At 41.7% G+C, this 20,027-nt stretch overlaps 2 protein-coding genes across 2 annotated transcripts; both read left to right on the forward strand.

Annotated features, from left to right (window-relative positions):
• The first annotated feature begins 4,324 nt into the window (after positions 1-4,324).
• On the forward strand, positions 4,325-6,469 carry MS3_00003256 (uncharacterized protein). Its single transcript, XM_051210999.1, has 3 exons — positions 4,325-4,570; positions 4,607-4,743; positions 4,778-6,469. Exon 3 carries the CDS (start codon positions 5,217-5,219, stop codon positions 5,883-5,885), a length of 669 nt encoding a protein of 222 aa, XP_051071027.1. The 5' UTR covers positions 4,325-4,570; positions 4,607-4,743; positions 4,778-5,216; the 3' UTR covers positions 5,886-6,469.
• Positions 6,470-8,570: 2,101 nt separating this feature from the next.
• MS3_00001131 (uncharacterized protein) lies at positions 8,571-9,965 on the forward strand. The gene has a single exon (XM_051208636.1). It carries the CDS (start codon positions 8,607-8,609, stop codon positions 9,213-9,215), a length of 609 nt encoding a protein of 202 aa, XP_051071028.1. The 5' UTR covers positions 8,571-8,606; the 3' UTR covers positions 9,216-9,965.
• The last annotated feature ends 10,062 nt before the right edge of the window (positions 9,966-20,027 follow it).

The raw sequence follows: 20,027 nt of genomic DNA on the forward strand, positions 1-20,027 counted from the left end.
CTAACTGTTGTGTTGTGTTTCAGATTGCTCCTGTCTGCAAGTAAACGCTAAGAATACGTGCTACAAGTGGTGATGGAGGTGTTTATATCAAAACATGATGAACCCCCAGCCATCCCTGGCAAGTTAACAGTCAACACAACCCCTCGCCAACCGCCACTGTTAGGCGTCTCATCAGACTATGACATCTGGAGAATTAGGGTAATGACGTGCCTACGTCGAGTTCCAACTTCGGAACACTTCGACTACCTTCTGTCCTACTTAGATGACGAAGCAGCGAAACGAGCGACAGCTAACGGCTTTACTGCGTGCAATTCACCATCTCAAAATTGGAAGATTTTAGATGAATGTTTTTCGTTGAAGGTGGATACCCAGCAGTCAGCCATCCAATTTTTGTCTCGCCACCAGAAACCTCATGAAAGCCTCATCGACTATCTTCACTCATTACAGCAGATAGCAACTCAGGCATTCCCTAGCCTGGACATCTTAGGGCGAGAAGAAATTACACGCTCCCGTTTTATTGAAGGACTGCTGCCAGGTGCACTGCGAGAACATCTACTTCGAGTGCCACCGGCTGACACAGCCGACTTGAAACGAACGGCACTTCGATTTTTGACTGCTGAAAGACTGCCAGTTCCATTGGAGACCTATCGACCAACCGTGATGACTATCGATGAAGCCACCGAACCTAATCGACAAGATAGCTTTCAAAGTGCCGCGGCTATTAGAGAGTTCCCTGACCGGAATAGTAGACGAGGGCAGCCGACTTCCACATGGAACGGACGGTCGTCAAGGGACAACTATCGAGACCAGCAAACAGAATGCTTCTACTGCAGACGTTTCGGCAAAAATGCCAAGAAATAACCGCGTGAAAAACAGAGGTAAACAGTGTCGTTTGCATATATCTTCTTGCTATGTTAAACATTTGTACCCTGTTACTATTAGGGGTAGAGTGCAAAGTACTGAGATTAATATACTATTAGATACAGGAGCTTCAGTATCCTTGATCAAGGAAGACCTCTTGCAGAAACTTAACCACAGCACTCAGCGTAAACAATGCTCTTCTACCTTAATTACCGCGAGCGGAGAACCCTTGAAAGCGTGTTCTAAGATAGGGTTAGAGCTAACGATTGACAAGAAGCCTTTTCAACATGAATTCTGGGTTTGCCCCACACTGACTTGGGACATGATTCTCGGGGTCGACTTCATGTTAAAATACCAGGTCTCTATACACATGAATAAGTCAGAAGCGAGTATTGGTGGAGTTGTCGTGCAAATACAACACCATGAAATACCAACTAAGTCCGTAACCCAGGTGGGAATTTCAGAAATTGTACGTCAGGTACAGGATAACAAAATAATAAGTGAAAAAGACCGTCGAGCAACCACTGATGTACTCCAACAATTTAGTTCCGTTTTCTCTGAGAATATCTCTGGAAATCGGACGACCACTGTACAGCACTCCATCCTCACAGGTGATCACATGCCACTACGTCAACCACCTCGCCGAGTACCAGTACATTACCAGCCTCAACTAGAATCAATGATAAAAGATAGGCTAGAGAAAAAAAATCATTGTACCATCTTCATCACCATGGGCATCGCCTATCGTTTTAGTGAAAAAGAAAGACTCTTCCCTACGACTATGCGTAGACTACCGCCGCCTTAACGCTATAACTAAACGTGATTCTTTCCCACTTCCACGTATAGACGCTACATTAGATGCCATGAAAGGCGCTCGTTGGTTCTCGACTTTAGACTTAGCATCAGGGTATTGGCAAGTGGAAGTCCGACCTCAAGATAGAAAAAGACTGCATTCACAGTACCCAATGGTCTATATGAATTCCAAGTGATGCCGTTTAGGCTAACTAATGCCCCAGCCACTTTCCAACGATTAATGCAGACAGTTCTACACGGTCTCGTACCACACCACTGTTTAATTTACCTTGACGATATTATTGTGTATGGCAGAACGCCGGAACAGCATAATGCCAATTTGAAGGCAGTCCTACAACGAATTAAGCAGCATAACCTAAAAGTTAAACCATCTAAATGTCGACTATTGCAAAAAGAAGTGCTCTTTTTAGGGCATCGCATTACAGAAGATGGAGTAGCAACAGATCAGGGAAAAACGAGCGCCATTATTAACTGGCCACAACCGAAATCTGCCGAGGATGTTCGCAGCTTCCTGGGACACGCTTCATATTATAGACGTTTCGTACGCGGTTTCGCATCCCTAGCAGCACCTCTACATCGCCTGACGCACAAAGGACGAACATTTTTGTGGACCACAGAATGTCAACAAGCATTTAGCACTTTGAAGTCGTGTCTTGCTGCTCCACCCATACTAGCTTTTCCGGACACTTCTGCTAAAGCGGGTGGGTTTATACTCGATACAGATGCTAGTTCATCAGCTATTGGAGCAGTCCTGTCTCAAATAGCACTAGATGGACAGGAGCGGGTCATTGCGTACGCTAGTCGGCGGTTAGATAAGAGGGAGACAAGGTATTCTACGACGCGCCGAGAGATGTTGGCTCTGGTAAAATTTTCGCAACATTTTCGTCACTATCTCTTAGGACGACCCTTTCGTGTACGCACAGACCACCGTGCACTACAGTGGCTTCGTTCGTTCCGTGAACCAGAAGGTCAGGTAGCGCGCTGGCAGGAGAGGTTGCAGGAGTTTGATTTTACTTGTGAATACCGCCCCGGAAGCCGACACACAAACGCTGATTCTCTATCTCGTATACCTTATTCTCCTGATACCATTAGTGCCGTCCTTAGCACAGCCCCCGAGATCGACTGGCCGTCTTTTCAAGCAGCAGACCCAGATCTGCGATTTATTTGTCAGAGGCAACTACATGGCAATAATAAACCATCTATGACAGAGTTAAAGGATCATTCCTTGGCGACGCGCCGTCTTTGTGCCAAGTGGGGCAGTTTAAGATTGTATGAAGACACGCTGTTTATAGTCAGTGAATCAAAACAACCACTGTTGATAGTACCACGTATACAAGTTCAGAATATTATGGAGCAGGTACATCGAGAACTGGGGCACTCAGGAAGACGGAAGACTGAACATGCTATCTGCCGAAGGTTTTGGTGGCCATCCATCCACGAAGACGTTGCAGAATTCTGCAAAAATTGTAGCACGTGCTATGCCATCAAGTCACCCCGACAAATACCCCGCGCACCCTTAGTTCCAATGACGACAGAAGGTCCGCATCAGCGAGTTGGCATCGATATTATGGGGCCACTCACAACGTCAAAGAACGGAAACCGTTATTTACTGGTTATGGTAGACTATTTCAGCAAACGGTGTGAAGCTGTGCCTATACCACAACAAGATGCCCTCACAGTCACTCGGGCTTTCATTGATCATTGGGTATCCCGGTACGGCGCTCCCCTCTCACTCCATTCTGACCAAGGTTCAGCTTTTGAAAGTCATCTCGTCGCCCAGGTATGTCGATTATTGGGAATCCGGATAACACACACTACCGCATATCATCCAGAAGGTAACGGCTTAGTGGAAAGAACCAACAGGACTATCAAAGCTCTCCTTCAATCGTTTATCAATAAGTCGTCGACGGAATGTTGGGATGACGTGATACCACAATGTCTGTTAGCTTACCGCTCATCAGTGCACGGATCTACAGGATTTTCACCGGCGACCCTACTTTTTGGGCATGAATTGCGCCTACCCGTTGAGCTGCAAATACCGCTGTTACCATGCGAAGTCCAAGATCATGTAGTATACATTCGTAATCTTCGCAGCCGCCTACCCGACGCCTATCGCTTAGTGAAGATCAACCTACGAAATGCCAGCAAGCACCAAAAGGACGTGTACGATCGCAAGACGAACGGACCTGTGTATAAACCCGGAGATCGTGTGTGGCTGCACCGCCCTTTGGCCCCACCGGGGACATGCAGCAAGTTCCATCACCCTTGGCAAGGACCTTACGAAGTTGTGTTTATGCGGTCTCCCACTACATTCGTCTTACGTAACCTCCAACGACCCCAAGACGATGTTATAACAGTACACTACAATCAATTAAAGCCAGACAAGACAACTGTGCACTTAGATACCCCGTTTGTCAACCCCCCGACTGCCGTCAGCCATTATGAAGTGCCACCAGAAGGAGGGGTAGCATACCCATGTCCAGCACCAGGCACTGAGGACAGTGCCTCATGAAGAGAGGGGATAGTGTAACAGTATCGAAAATCATTACGTGTAACTTTACTAATGCAGGTTTGTTTTCCTTATTGCAGGACAACAGAAAGTGAACGTATTAGAAGAAGAAGAACAAAGCTTGCGCAAACTAACTCTGCTGGATGATGAGTAAAACTATTTTGTAATAGACTTCTCTTTTTGTACAAGAACCGCGAATTTCAATTTCTAATATATCTCTGTTGTGCTCGCACGCCGTGTTATCACTTGAGTGGCATCTGCCAGTCCTAACTGTTGTGTTGTGTTTCAGATTGCTCCTGTCTGCAAGTAAACGCTAAGAATACGTGCTACACCAGACTTCCGACAACTATAGATGAAGTCACAGATTCTACCAATCTATTGCAGAGGGTTTGTTATGAAAAATATGCCATATAGCAGTAATAGAGGGGTTGTACTCATTACTCAGTGCGTTAAAGCAAGCCTAACATTGAAAAGCCGGAAATCTGTTACCGGTGTCTAGTGTATGTTTGCTGTTTTGGCCATAAAAGGAAGCCGAAGGGTCATGATCAGGGAGTAAAAAGGTAATTAACTGTTATTAAGCTCACTTTTTTATAGATCATATTTCACCACTCGCAAATATGCGTTTTCTTACGGTATGATGTCAACTGGTACCTAATATGTTCACCCTCACGATGAAAAGTACCTGCTTCCATTCTTTTCGAACGGGAAGTTTAGTCCTAACGTGATTTGCATATATCAAACTTTTGCTGTGTTCTTACGCAACAAAAGTACTATTTCAGTTCTAAAAAATCTATCCTGAGCTATACGTTCGGTAGATTACTTTTTTTTGAGTTTCACTATATTTAATAGTTACCTGTGGTTTTGCCTCAGCTTACTATTCGGTTTTTTTTGTTTTTCACGTATAGACTAGTTTCAGTTTACATCACTCGTTTTGTCCGTTTTTGTCCGTTTTCAGTGTGCATTTTAGTGTTTTTTTTTTAAAAAGGTCTTAAGCTTTGCCAGCATCTATAACATAGTTTGCTTCAACACCGTCATGAAAAACTCATGCAAACGTCCGGGATGCCGTTTTGCTGTCACAACTGGCATGCAGTGTGACAACTGCAAAGGTTGGTTTCACGAAGCATGCACAAATCTGACAGCAACTGCTTACAACAAACTCAGCAAGTCAGACCAAAAGTGGGTATGTGTCACGTGCAACACGGACGCAGTAGTCTTGCTGAGTAACATCATTGTCCTACTGACAGGTCTTCGAAACAAGCTGTCAGTTAACTTGGAATACGACAGTAAAAAAACCGATATACAAACAAGAGCGCGCAACGGACTCAAAAATAGGGATGTCGATAGGTATGTCATCGATGGAGCATCCATCAACACTAACGACGACGTGTCGAGGCTCAGTACCATCATTACGTCGACGGTACTAGACTCCCTAGGCAAACTCGGGTCTCCCAGCTCAGGGTCGCTGAACACAACAGTGGTTCCCAAAAACCCTGCAGGCGATTCGACCCGCGTTAAGAGAGCCCAAAAGAACCAGGCATCACCGCCTAAGCCGAGCAACCCAAGTGTTGCTGCACGGAAAATAACTGGTGATTTAGTCGCACAGTCTACCCCCAAGACTGTTCGTCCGGTCAATAAAGAGCCCAAGATTCATAAACGCACACTGACCTCCAAAAACAAGTTATTAAACCTGAACCCATCGTGAAACCTGGTAAATTAACAACAGTTCGTGACGATTCTCTCATTATCATGAACCTCGTCGACAATCCTGACCTTCCTCTCAGTCTGCAGGATAAAAACGACAGGATGCTGTGGGGTGAATTGAACAAAAAGCTCGAACTTCCTAGAATAGAGCCTTTGACGGTCACCCGGCTCACTCGAGGAAAGGATTCTAAGCATCTAAATCACCCGAGGCTTCTCCGAGTAACACTTAAGAATGCTACCGACGTAGAGGACGTCTTGCTAGCAAGTCACTTACTGAAATCAGATGGTAACGTAAGAATATTGCCCGACATACCGTACTCTGAGCGCAATATCATACGAAACGTCCCTAAAGAATCTCGCGAGAAGTTCTTCCGCGGAAGAAACATAATTGTCCAAGGTATACCGGAAAATGCAGACCCTACTCAATCAAATTCTGACATCAGGGAATGGAAATTCATCAAACAGTCCTTGAGGCTCAAACACATACTGACTCAGCATGTGACGAGACTAGCCAAGAAGGACGGTGATCCTAGACCTCGTCTGATGAAGATAACCTTCCCATCTTCTCACATGGCGGCTGCAGTTCTGGAAGCATTTCGTGCCAACAGACGTCGATTGCCACCTGGAATCCACATGCACCCGGATAGGCCATACGAAGTCAGGACCAAGAACAAAGGCAAGCTGGAGCTGACCATTCCACTTGTGGACTGTCTAAACGATAAAAACGTGTAAAGGACAGGGCCTACCACCTCGGCAAACCTCATATAGGTGGGCTACCTGTCCATTCACATAAGGTTCATACAGAAAAACAGGACGAAGCTCATGCGTTCCAAATTGAAAGCATAAACTGCTTATATACGAACGCCGCGAGTTTACCAAACAAACTGGATGAACTACGTGAACTTAGCGACGCTAACAAGGCCCATCTGATAGGAATATCTGAAACCTGGACATCTTCTCAGTTCTCGGATCAAGAGTTAGCATTGCCTGGGATGACTTTGTTCCGCAACGACAGAAAAATAGGAATTGGGGGCGGAGTAGCCATATACATAAGCTCTTGCTTGGAGGTGCACCAGGTTCACAACCTCGAGTTTAACAATCTTGAGGAATCCATATGGTGCTCTGTAAGGTTGTCTAGTACTTCCAGGTGTCTAGTCGGAGTCATTTACAGGAAGCCAACTGCCGACACCGAGTACGATAGTCGTATGCTGGAAGGACTATCCCGCTCTATCCGTCTCGGTTTCACACACATCCTGATTCTAGGGGACTTTAATCTCCCTAGAGTCAACTTCGCGGAACACACGTACACTGGAGGCGACAACTCAACTGAAGCTCGGTTCTTCAACCTCATCGATAACTTGGGCTTATATGAAAATGTGAGGTCGGCAACTCGTTGGAGAAACAGTCAGACACCATCGCGCTTAGACTGTGTATTCACTAACGAAGAATTCCTAGTCGACAACCTCTCAATCCTGGCTCCTCTGGGAAAAAGCGATCATGCCGTCATAGCCTTCAGTTTTGTCATCAAAACTAAGCTAAGGTATCCCAACAATAATTTGCGATGGAATTTTAAACGGCTGAATGTGCGAGCTCTACATGACCATCTACAACAGGTGGCTTGGGATGTTCACCCTCAAATCGATGTGGATGGTCATTGGGACTTCTTGCTGCACACGCTCTTACGTGCTACAAACCATTCAGTTCCTCAAACGGTTCCCAAAAGCTTCAAGCCACCTACAGTAATCAAGAACCGTACCCTCCGCCTCCTAAGCCGCAAACGGCACTGTTGGGCGGAATACAAACGAACTAATAACGATGGAGCGTATAGGCAATACAAACATATCAGGAACACATGCACGAAGGCTATAAGAGAAGACAGGCTTCAGTACCAAACAAAGCTTATGGACAAATTCGCCTCTAACCCTAGAAGCCTATTCCGTTATGCAGCCTCTCTTCGTCAAGCCAAAACAGGAGTTTCTCAACTGCTAGGTCCTAACGGCCCGACCAACAACGATGGCGACGCCGCTAACCTTCTGGCGGCCCATTACTCTCAAACATTTCAACCGGCTGATATCAACTTTATTGACGACAGTTTCATCTGCAATTCCACAGGACTTTCTGAAGTGGACCTAAGCGCTGACTTGGTGTTCCGGAAACTGCAGCACTTACGACTTGACACTTCTCCTGGCCCGGATATGGTTCATCCTGCCATACTGAGGGAGGCAGCCTCAATCCTGGCAACGCCGCTTAGCGTGATGTTTTCACACTCGCTTAGCCGAGGCAAACTACCGGAAAATTGGAAGTTGGCTCACATCACACCAATTTTCAAAGGTGGTCGACGCAATGAACCTTCAAGTTACCGGCCGGTAGCTCTTCTGTCGTTACCTTCAAAACTCATGGAGTCCCTGATATGCGACGGTTTAAATGACTACCTACTGTCCTTAAATTTCTTCTCACCCCAACAGCATGGTTTCAGGAAGGGTTACTCTTGTATAACCAACCTGCTGACTGCGGTGGACAGATGGACAAGCATCCTCGATCGCAAGGGAAAGGTTGATGTCATTTACCTTGATTTCTCAAAAGCTTTTGATAAGGTTAACCACTTGTGTCTTATCAACAAGCTCAAACGACTAGGTATCAAACCACCTCTAATCGACTGGCTTACTTCATACCTAAAAATCGACACTTTAAGGTTAGGGTTAATTTCACTTTATCTCAAGCTATGGAATGTTCTAGTGGGGTCCCCCAGGGCTCAGTACTAGGGCCTCTTCTCTTCTTGATTTACATAAATGATCTTCCTCAACAGGTAACGTCAGACTTATTACTTTTTGCCGACGACGTGAAACTTTGGAGAGAGATACGCAACCAAGACGATATACAGGCTCTTCAAGAGGATCTGACTCGACTTCATAGTTGGGCAGACGATAACGGACTTACCTTTAACACTTCTAAGTGTAAAGTAGTCCATCTGCGACATGTTGCAAACTACAGTTACAACTTAGGAAACTCCTCTCTAGTAGTATCCCAAGTCGAAAAAGATTTAGGAGTCCTGGTGCCCCATGACTTAAAGTCTTACGCTAACTGTGACAAAAATGCCTTCCGAGCAAACCTTGCACTGGTAACGTTGAGGCGCATTTTTGGTCAGTTTGACGGAAGAACTTTCCACACAATCTTCAATAGTTTCATCCGTCCCCATATAGAGTACGGAAACATAGTACTCCCCCCTCACTCCAAAAGGATAAGGTCACTTTGGAGCGTATCCAACGGCGAGCCACGAAATCAGTTCGAGGACTCAAATCTAAGCCTTACGAAGAACGCCTCCGTTCACTAGACCTTTACCCACTAGAATATAGGCGTCTTAGAGGTGATTTATTAATGGCTTATAGTATTCTTAACACTTCTGGACATCCTCTTAAACACCTACTTAAGCTTAGTTCGAACAATAACCTAAGGGGTAACACCCAGAAACTGGAAACACAACATAGCAAGACGGAATGTAGACACAACTTCTACTCCTTAAGAGTTGTCAAAAGCTGGAATTCGCTGCCGGCCGAGCTAGTCCAGGCGACTTCTCAGGAGTCCTTCAAGAGGCAACTTGACCTATTCTTAAGGACCAAGGACAGCATCGCACTATGATTTACCAATTTCTTTTCCTCTTTTATTGTTAACATACCTAGGTTCCTGCCTGGAGGATTTGGTGATCCCCTGCTACTAGACACGGAAGCCTGTTAAGCGAAAGCTTCTTCTATTCCGTCCACAACCATTTGAACCATTTGCAAATTTTCACCTCCATATTCGAATTATTTTTGGATAACTGTCTTACAGTCTGAGTGCTTCGTACGCCCCGAGAAACTCTATTTCTACAACATTCGTAGTTCCAGTATAACTTTCTCACGCAGTAAGTTCAAATTAGACACTAGTCTTTCTGAATAAGGCTGTTAATCTAATATCCATATTCTCTATTTCAGTTAATCGATGAAGACATGTACCACGTGCATCTGCTGTATACTGCCATTTTACTCCAATTCTAACTGTTATATCTTAGTTTTGAATAATAAAATTGCTATATGCTGCAAATACAGACTTATTTGTTTTGATGGAGGTAGGGGGGTTCATGGGATTTTCACTAAAAAGCTAAGCGAGTGCGTAAACCAGTGCAAGGTACCATACGGGGTGCATTTGAGTTAATAGTGTTCCATTAGTGCGGGTAGGGGCATTGCTTGCTTGTCATATGGCATTTGAATTAGAAGCTATAAGGCGCAGGTACGGTTAGGATGTGTAACGCGTGTCCATCCATCAGCTGGCTTGACAACCCATGGTGGTTAGAATAAGCTATGAGAGGACCCGAATCTGTAGGTCTCCCAAGGAAATGACGAGGATATGCACCAAATCACCTTATGAAGAGCGCCTTCAATCACTTAACCTCTACTCATTACAGTATAGACGTCTTAGAGGTGACCTAATGGCTTACAATAACCTTAACACTTCTGGACATCCCCTAAAACACCTAATTAAGCTTAGTTCCAACACTAACCTAAGGGGTAACACCCAGAAACTAGAGACACAACATAGCAGAACGGACTGTAGGCACAACTTCTCCTCCTTAAGAATTGTCAAATGCTGGAATTTTCTGCCGGCCGAGCTAGTCCAAGCGACTTCGCAGGAGTCCTTTAAGAGGCAACTGGGTTATCCTTAAGGACTAAGTATAGTATCATACTATGATTTACCAATTTCTTTTCCCTCTTTTATTGTTAACATACCTAGTTTTCTGCCTTGAGGTATTGGTGATCCCCTGCTACTAGACACGGAAGCCTGTTAGGCGAAAGCTTCTATTCAGTCCACAACCATTTGAACACATGAACTAGGTGCTGAGAGGCTCGCTTATCACAAGTTTCTTGCAACGATTAAGTAGATAAAACAAAGTAGCATTAGATTCAGAAATCTATTCAAGAACTTTCATTAGGAATCGAATATCAAACAAAGGTTTAAACCAAGTTCCCGTTTAAAAGTTGTATTGGTAATGTTAAGCTGCAGTTTTTGTTTTTTTTTCCAAACGAAAGAGTAAAAGAAGTCAAAAAATACTGGAAGTGGTTGTGAGACTAAAATGGACGTTCAGCATCCTTTTTATAATCTGCTGTTCGTTGGATCTCCCGTAAACAGTTCCATAGGGCCATAGTTCTAAGGGCGAAACAGTTTTTATGATCTGTGAAGACTCACTCCTGTTGCATTCTAAATGAAAAAATGGTGATGAATTTACTCAGAAATGTGGAATATATAAACAACCAAATCACATGTTTTTTAGCAAAGAATTTATGCAGTTGTGATTTACCTTGAGTTCATGAATATTAGATAAGGTCAGCTACTATTACTTGCGCAAAGCATAACATGGGCTTAGTACCGTATTGCAATGCTTTTATTATTTTGCTCCCATTTAAGTATTCCCATGTATCTGCGTCTAGTTTAACAGGAAAACATACAAGCAGAGTAAGTGTATGATAAACTAAAAGTCCCAGTTGTCAAAAAGATTCTTAACATTTGTCCACAGCCAGCTGCATTTAATTGAGACAGAACACTCATCTTCTAAGACTGTATACTGTTGTTTTGCGGGCAACTAAAAGCTCAGACACTTAGCTATCTTGCTACCGATGTTATTGCTGGGGAAATTGTTTAGTGACAGTGATCATGAAATATGGTCAGTGATAGATGTACAGTTTAGAAATAAACACCAAACATACTTATCGCTATCTTATAATGTATGACAGCAAAAGCATCAAAGACACGTTTTTTCCTATTTTTAATCAGACTGATCTGAATCCGTATACACATTAGAAACAGGCAACTCTACTTACTAAACTGATCTGTTTCGTTACAGGCTTCAAGCACTATACTTAAGTATATCATAATTCTTTCAACTAAACTGAATTATACGACAACTAAGAACACTAAACTAAGCAATTGTCATAGTTATTGTTTCACTTGCAAAGACATGTTGCTCAAAGAAGTTAAATGGACATAATTAAGCCGATAAAACCAAAACACGAAATATAGGCCAGTTGAACTTACCTAAGAAAAAAAGAAGGATACATATTTACTGCTTTAAAGCAGTATTCAGTATGAATTCATACTGAAGACAACAGGGAGTTGATCATAGAAACACAGTTTACAGTACAACAAACCTTTCTTCAGTATAATCATGCACTGACAGTCTATCTGGAAACAATCAACTATGTGAATAAACTCACTATGACTTGAGATATCATCTCAGCGTGCAATGGACGTACAGTGTAACGCAGTCAGACGTGGCGAATAAAAATTAAAAACAGAGAACAATTAAATACATAATCTAGTTATTTAATTAAAAATACATTATGAAATGACAAAATCTGTGGTTACTTGAACGCACAAATGACAGTGAGCGATACATTAAGTTTACATGGTTGCGTTGCGGATAAGATCACCCGCAAATCAATATGGCTGCTGCCAAGAACAAGTATCAAGTAAAGCAACATAGATGCAGATCGGGAAAAAACGCAAAACTTAGTGAAGACGTAAGAAAAGCGAAAACTCTGATAAGCAATGCAAATATTAACAATTCACATGTAATCAAAAAACTAACAATGTACAACTAAGGAGATCAATAGGAATAAAGTGCAAGTTTATACATGGAGGGATTTTCACACGCACACCAAACATTCAAAACGGATCTTACAATCCAAGCATTAAGAAAGGTGTTTAATCGAGAAGGGGTTCCTATGATGCTAGTGACTGATAATAGCTCTCACTTTGCTGCGGATGCAGTCACTACCTGGTTGAAAGGTATAGGTTACAAACATCTGTTTACTGCTCCCAGATATCCGTGTTTTAATGGCCAGGCAGAGAATTTTGTTAGGACATTAAAGACTGCTATTGATTCTATAGCCGCCTCAATATTTAATGAGCTAGAGAGGGGAGTAGATACCTTTCTATTGCAATATAGAAATGCCAGACATTCGGTGACGAAGGAAACTTCAGCGAAGCTATTGAAAGGAAGAATTCTTCGGTCGAATATGAGATGTTTGGAGTCTGCAGAAGTTACATACTACCGAGGAAATGATCTTCGACCATCTACGGGTACTGTTCTGAAGAATGTCGGAAAATCGATGGTGCGAATTCTAGATATCAATGACTTAAGTACACACAGTCGACATGTTGATCAAATACTATTTCAGGAACCAGGTGAGTCAGTTCCAATTTCAGTTGTTAATTCTGATGCTAATGAGCACATTCTAGATAATACAGAATCTTTGTCCAATGCAATGTCAGACAGACTCAGGATGAATTTGCGAAGAAGATGTACGATTGATTACAAACACCTAGACTCCAATTTAAGCTGTGGCGGATGTGGTGTTTGAACGAACTAACGATACCTTTTTACTTGTTGAATGCTCGATTTCAAATTCCAAATACAATACATTCGTTTGTGCTTGTGTCGTAATTCTTGATTCAGTTGCGTTATTTCTGGGACTCTTAGATAGTACGATCATTCAAATACTTTCAAATATTATACAATCCAATGGTGTGTTTTTGTTCCGCAACTTCCGCAACAGTTACTCCAAACATTTCTTTTCAGATTGCGCCAAATCCTTTTCATATTTTCTCTAATCTGTGCTCACATACTTATTTCAGACCCACCTATATCGCTTCATCGTACTCGCTGTGGCACTGATGATTGCGATGTTCCGACACATCTGCCTTGGTAAACGTCAAATCTCCTGGTTCAACAGTAGATGAGCGTGCTTATTCTTCTTTGGGTTTGTCCAGAGCATAAATGGTTGAATTATTTTATTGTATAACTGCCTAAAATGTGTCCTTTCCTCTCCTACTGATCAACCGGAGTCAATTTCTCGGTTTTCAAGCGAGGCTGTAAAGTTGATCACCTTCATGTCTACCTTTCATATGTTAGGACATAGATTATTCGGTTGGCAATTTTAAACTATGCGGGAAAGAGTAATCTTCTAGCTAGGGAACAGAGAGATTTTGTGATAGGCCTGTCGTACTTGGAAAATCTACTCATTGCAAGGTAAGATCGAGCTAGAGCGATAGATAGAAATATTCAGACAGATGTTTTTTCATAGACTTAAGTAAAGCCCTGACAAGGTTTCCCACTTGGAACTTGAATGAAAACTGGAAGTTTTTGAGGTCGGTTACGAAGTCTTGGACTTGGTAGGTGACTTTCTCAGTGATATAAGTCAATGGGAACAGGTGAATAGGACTCTATCAACGTGGGGGGTCTCAAAAAAGTGATGTTTTCCAAAATAAAATTCCCAGCCTTCTTTCTTCCTCTATTTTGATGACATCGGCGATTGCAAACTCGTCTGTTTTATCCTTTGAAGATGATACAAAGAATTAAAAACCAATGGGCAGTATGTCAAATAGAATACTATTACGCGATGACCGAATTTCACTGGTTGAATAGATAGACAGGTGGTCATTAGAAGCTAACTATAGCAGATATGGTGTTGCAAATAAATAACTGAAATGGTTCGTATCACTACACAGTATGTGGAGTTGTGTCAATTAAGGTATTAAACTACAAAGATGCAGATGCCTTAGTAGGAAACGACTTTGGAATTGCGAGTAACTGCAAGATTGATGTTGTTAAGGGCTTCAGAGTCTTACGAGCTATTCTCAGGTCAGCTCATTACTTGCACGAGGAAAAAATTAGGGTAACCGAATCTTGTGAGGCTGCATTTTGGATGTAGGATTCAAGCAGAATCCTTGTTTTAATTATGAAGCGGGTATGTTGAAACGGGTTTGATGCGATGAACCTAAAATGGTAAGCTACCTCTCCGGATTATCTTATGAAAACAGATTTAAACTACCCAACCTATCTCGGCCATATTATTGAAAGTTAAAGGGTGATCAAACGCTGGCTTGTCATCTACTAAGCGATAATCTTGGTATTAATATGTGATCTAATTAAGTGTGGTGACATATAAGTAGCAGCTTTTTTAATGGAATATTCTAAACGAACCTTAGTTACCAGCTAATAGATGTGAAACAAGGTGATGGTCTTTCGTGCCTCTAGGTAACCCTCGTGTTATTGATAGAAGAAACCAGACAAGTAGTAAATAGGTCTTTATTTAGATCTTCGTGCAGTCACAGTGGAGCGTGGGATTATTCGTTCAGGCAAAAAAAGCCTCTCAACATTCAATATAAGATAATAGGAAACATGACGCCTATACAAAATAAGAAAGTGAATGAATAATTGGACTATACTGTTTTGACATATGCTTAGCTGCTTGAGGTGAACTCTGAACTAACCAACTTAAGTGGTTACAGGCCTTCTTTGTCATCCAATTAAGCCCAGTAGGTTAACCGATGACCGCACAATAAAAATCCTTGTCGATAACCAAAATAAAGTGATTATGTGAATTCCTTCAAGGATTAAGATTCTGCTAATGTAACATCAGGCTGTATTCCTGTAAACTGTCCGGGCCATGTTAATATTTTTTCTTTACACCTAGATTCATTTTCAACTTTAGTCTGACATCATACGTACCAATTGATGTTGTAATAAGTCACTCATCCGACATAAAATGTTTCACACGAATTTTATCTAGCTTATTTCTTAGTAATGATAATCGCTGTTGTCATATGTAAATCGTCGCCATTGCATCACTCTCCAGATTTTTGACCAGAAAAGTTATTCAACATAGTATTTTTAACAACTGTGCAGTTCTTAGCGTGATGTATATTGCTTTAGAATCATCCAATTTATTTGCACTATATATTTGCAATTTCTTCGCATAAATTTGTTCAGATTAGGGTGAAAACGACGGGTTCCTATCAAATAATCGCTCGATCTTCTACACAAAATAGGAATGTTTGATGATAAATGCCCTCAGCTCAATAAAATATATAGTCTGCTGGACTCCAGTTTCATTTAGACACTCAAAGTAAGAAATAAAATATACAACATGAAAAGCCGGAGTTCAGAGTCTTCCATTATAAAAATGAATGAATGTTACTATCTGAAGTTACGTTGTCTTGATGCACGCTTTAATCACGATACATGGCCCCGAATTTCATACACATCATTATCGGGATCTCTTCGATGTCGAGCGAGCAAACGGATGGGCTTCATTTCTTTTCTTTTATGTATCTGTGCAACACGTGCAAGGTAACATCCACAGTTGCTGCGGCATTTGGAGCTTGCCTCTGATAACTAGTGCACAGCACGCTATCGGCTGTCGATAAAAATGTAATGTTTTGTACAGCGACCAATATTGCATAAAATGTTAGAAAATCAAAAATGTGATGGAGTAACTCACATGCACAAAGTAATGAAGTTAAGAATGAACGCACAGTGTGCATGCATGGAGTGTTGTACGCACAGCACGACCAGCGTGTACAAAAATCCCGGTGACAATCAATGGAGAAAGTGTGATGATAATTCGAATTGCCGATCCCTATTTACGCATCAGCTGTCTATACACGGCACTTAAGTTGACAGCCTCGTCCTCATATTTATAATGTAAATTTACAGCACAACGTCTCCAAATTCTTCGTATGTTAAATCCATGACTTCCAGGATATCATTATTACGCTCAACACAAGGTTGAATGACTCTTAATTTAGCATCAGATAACCTCCTTCTAGAGTAATCGGTAGCCACGAAGCTACGAGCGTGGTTTTGTACGTTGTTGGAAGATACAATCTCATGACCTCCGTGGTATGATGTACTCTCATTTTGGACTCGCAAGCTAAACATCTACACCTAAAATATTATAGAGGTTTTAATAACATAACTTTTCCGTAGTTAAAAAGTCTAACAACCCAACAGAGACACGAAATCCCGAAAGTAGGTGGGCACACCATTTGCCGATACTTGATCTCACCCAGCATATCAAGATAATGGCTTGAAGTAACTGTACAACTAGTAGTGAACTTCAGAAATTTGGGTCACTCAATATTACATATCAATTACCTTCATGGATTCTTTGGGCGTTAGCTGAAAATGAATCCAGGTAGAATAGGTTTACAACATCATAACGCGTTGCGAAACCTTGTGAACGTCGCAAGATTTCGGAAGTAGACATATGATTTATAATAACAGTAAACATTCAGCAAATGACACTACGTTCCATCAGTTAGTCGAATTTATATCGTCATTCCTTAATTTTAATTAGTAAGTACTGTCTCAGACAAGCGAAATTTTGTCGAAACTTCGGATATGACCCGATAACCTATTATAAAGTATGTTAAAGATTATGGCTAGACTGATAATCTTAGGCATATTGGCCATAGTGTTAGGGTTGTTTCAGTAAAGGTATGTCCCATATGAACAATGAGAAAGACTAGTTGTAGTGTTTACTGGACTGCAATCTTTAGCTGGTTATTTGAGCCATACGTTTGTATCAGGCAGGTGTACTTTCAGTAAATTTAAAAGTACTCAAAATAAACATGTTTAAAACAGACCTAAAGTAAAGCATTCTAGAATTATGACCTTGTGGTCCATCAGTACCCACAAATATTCCAACAAGCTTTGGAAAAGCAACGAAAGTAGTAATGTTGTTTAACTATATACAATACATGTTGTGATATACATTACTCCTAGTCTCCAGATTAGTAGGAAGACATGCTATCTCAGTGCATTCATAGGACACTATTAGATGGAGCAGCACTTACTGCTATATGTTTCTGCAGTGCGACGAGATTGCAGATTCGGATTGACAACGAAGTAATCAAGAGATAGCGTTTTTATAGCTAATTCGAAGTCAACAGTATTGACGTGTATTACACAATCGTGACAGATTGAGCAATCAACAAGTAAAATAAACAAAAGTGACAGTAATTGTTCATCCAAAGGGTTTATTTAGCAACAATTTCATTGTATGAATATAGTATTTTACATGGGACTGACTGCAACTCAAATGCTCATAAAAATAAATCAGTTTGAAACGGACAGTAGTATTATTTCTCGTTGAGTTAAATTTACGGCTTTGATCATAAACTACTCATCAAAACTAATGTTTACATTTCAGTTAAATTTATTTCAGTTAAAGTGATATTGTACTTGTGTGTTTTTATGTTACTTTTGTGTATTTATTGCATCAAAGCATGCCTGGTCGATTTTTATGTGATTTGTTCACTCAAGGTTTGAGATGTTTGTATAAATCCATTTTCTGTTACCATTTTTATTCGACTTTTAAGATGATCGGCTCTTCTCACAAATGTGCACAGCCATATTGCTTATTCCCTGTGAAAGAAGGAACGCGTGTAATAAGCGGTTCCGTAAGATGTGTAAGCACCCAAGTCCCACTGCCTGTAAAAGGTGCTCAAAGCCTGACTCTCACTTGCTCTGTATGCTTTGTTGTTCGAGCAAAACATTGCTCATCCAAGAGACAATTAGCCTTCTGGAGTTGGCTAACAAAAATGTTGATGAAGCCTGTACCGGTAATATGGGTACTGATAGCGGAGAATGCATCCGTGTCGTAAGTGCTGTTACGGCACGTACCAGACACCCGACTGTGCAACACGCAATGAAGCTTTCTATCCCGAAACAACTGATGAACATTACACCATTAGATACTGATGGCCAAGTTGCTACAGCACGGAGTAGTTCTAATGTGGATGCTGCGACTGATGGGAGGTGGTTGACACGGAAACATAGAAGAAAAGGAAATATAGTCAAGAATAGCGCCCGTTCGGTTGTAAAGTCCTTCATGGACTCACACTTTGCGTTGCACATTACTCCGTCGAAGTCCCAAAATAAGACAATACTTAACCCTATCATAGATGGAAAAAGTTTGGCCTCATCAAACATTGTCGTAGGTCATTCTCTCGACTTCCACGACCCTGTTGCTAGAAAAACTAACGATAAGATGTCAGCAGTTAGCAGGCAGGATCTATCGTCACGGTCGAAAGCCGTAAACACGAATTTCAAAGAAGTTAAACCCGTTTCTAGTTTAACTATTTGGAATCTAGAGGAGTCTGAAGACAATGAACTTGCTAAAAGACATGCACACAACCGAGGGTTATTGGAATCTGTCACCGGAAATGTACTGCTTGAAAAGGTTTCAGGGGTGCGTGTCACTAGAGTAATAAGACTTAGTAAATGGGTCGGAGGCGAAACGCAACCAAGAAGGATCATGAAGTTAGTACTCGGGAATTTTGATAAAGAGACACAATATTGAATAACGCATACAGAACCCGTGATTCAAATATTCGTATCCGACCACACTGGCCACTTGAGGATCGAATCAAGAGGAAGAATGCTCTTACGGAGTTAAGAACTCGAAAAATTGGATGGCGAAATAAACCTTACGATTAAGGGTTTTCGGGTAGTCAGGTCTCGGAAGCATTGGCTTCCATGACCTGTATGAGTGAATTGAATGATTCCCAAAATACCTCAAATGTGTGCTACACGAACGTCCGAAGTCTTAGAAATAAAACCTCCGAGCTAATTTTGATGGTGGATGAATTAAGTCCCGATATAATTGTTGTCATAGGAACTTGGCTCACCGTAGATATAGACTGTTCTTTTATCATTTCAGGCTAGATCTGTATTAGAAGTGATAAAGTTATCAGTCGCAAGGCAGGAGGTATAATTTTTTATGTTAGGGATCACTTTCATATATAATCAATCATATCGGAGGCGCATAATGTACGATCAAATCTAGAAACCGATTAGTGACTATAGAAAAAATATGCCGTATTCCTTGTTGCCTTGTTGACAACTTTATCTTCGCACACACCTGTTCTTGAAGGTAAAATGTTGTCTCATCATTGGAGACTTCAACGCACCGCATATCAACTGGATAGAACTTACAGCTTCAGGTGTGGGTTTCGATAGCGACCTTCGATCAAACGTTATTCAGTGTGTACTTGCACAATGTAGCGCAAAAACCGACACATAGTGACTCGTAACACGAACCGTCATTGTTAAACCTTGACCTCACACACCATTGTGAGGATGTCATCTGCATTTAGCACCTTCCTCCACTAGCGAATAGTGATCACATTGTACTTTACTTTGAGTTTTGGACACATGGTATACAATTTGTGTCTGCCTCGCCCCGACCCAACATCTGGCGAGCTAATATCTCGGCAATCAGGGACTGTGCTATCTCGACTGACTGGTCGGTCGATACGGATGGAC

The sequence above is a fragment of the Schistosoma haematobium genome, chromosome ZW (assembly GCF_000699445.3).
Source record: "Schistosoma haematobium chromosome ZW, whole genome shotgun sequence".
Lineage (NCBI taxonomy): Eukaryota > Metazoa > Platyhelminthes > Trematoda > Strigeidida > Schistosomatidae > Schistosoma > Schistosoma haematobium.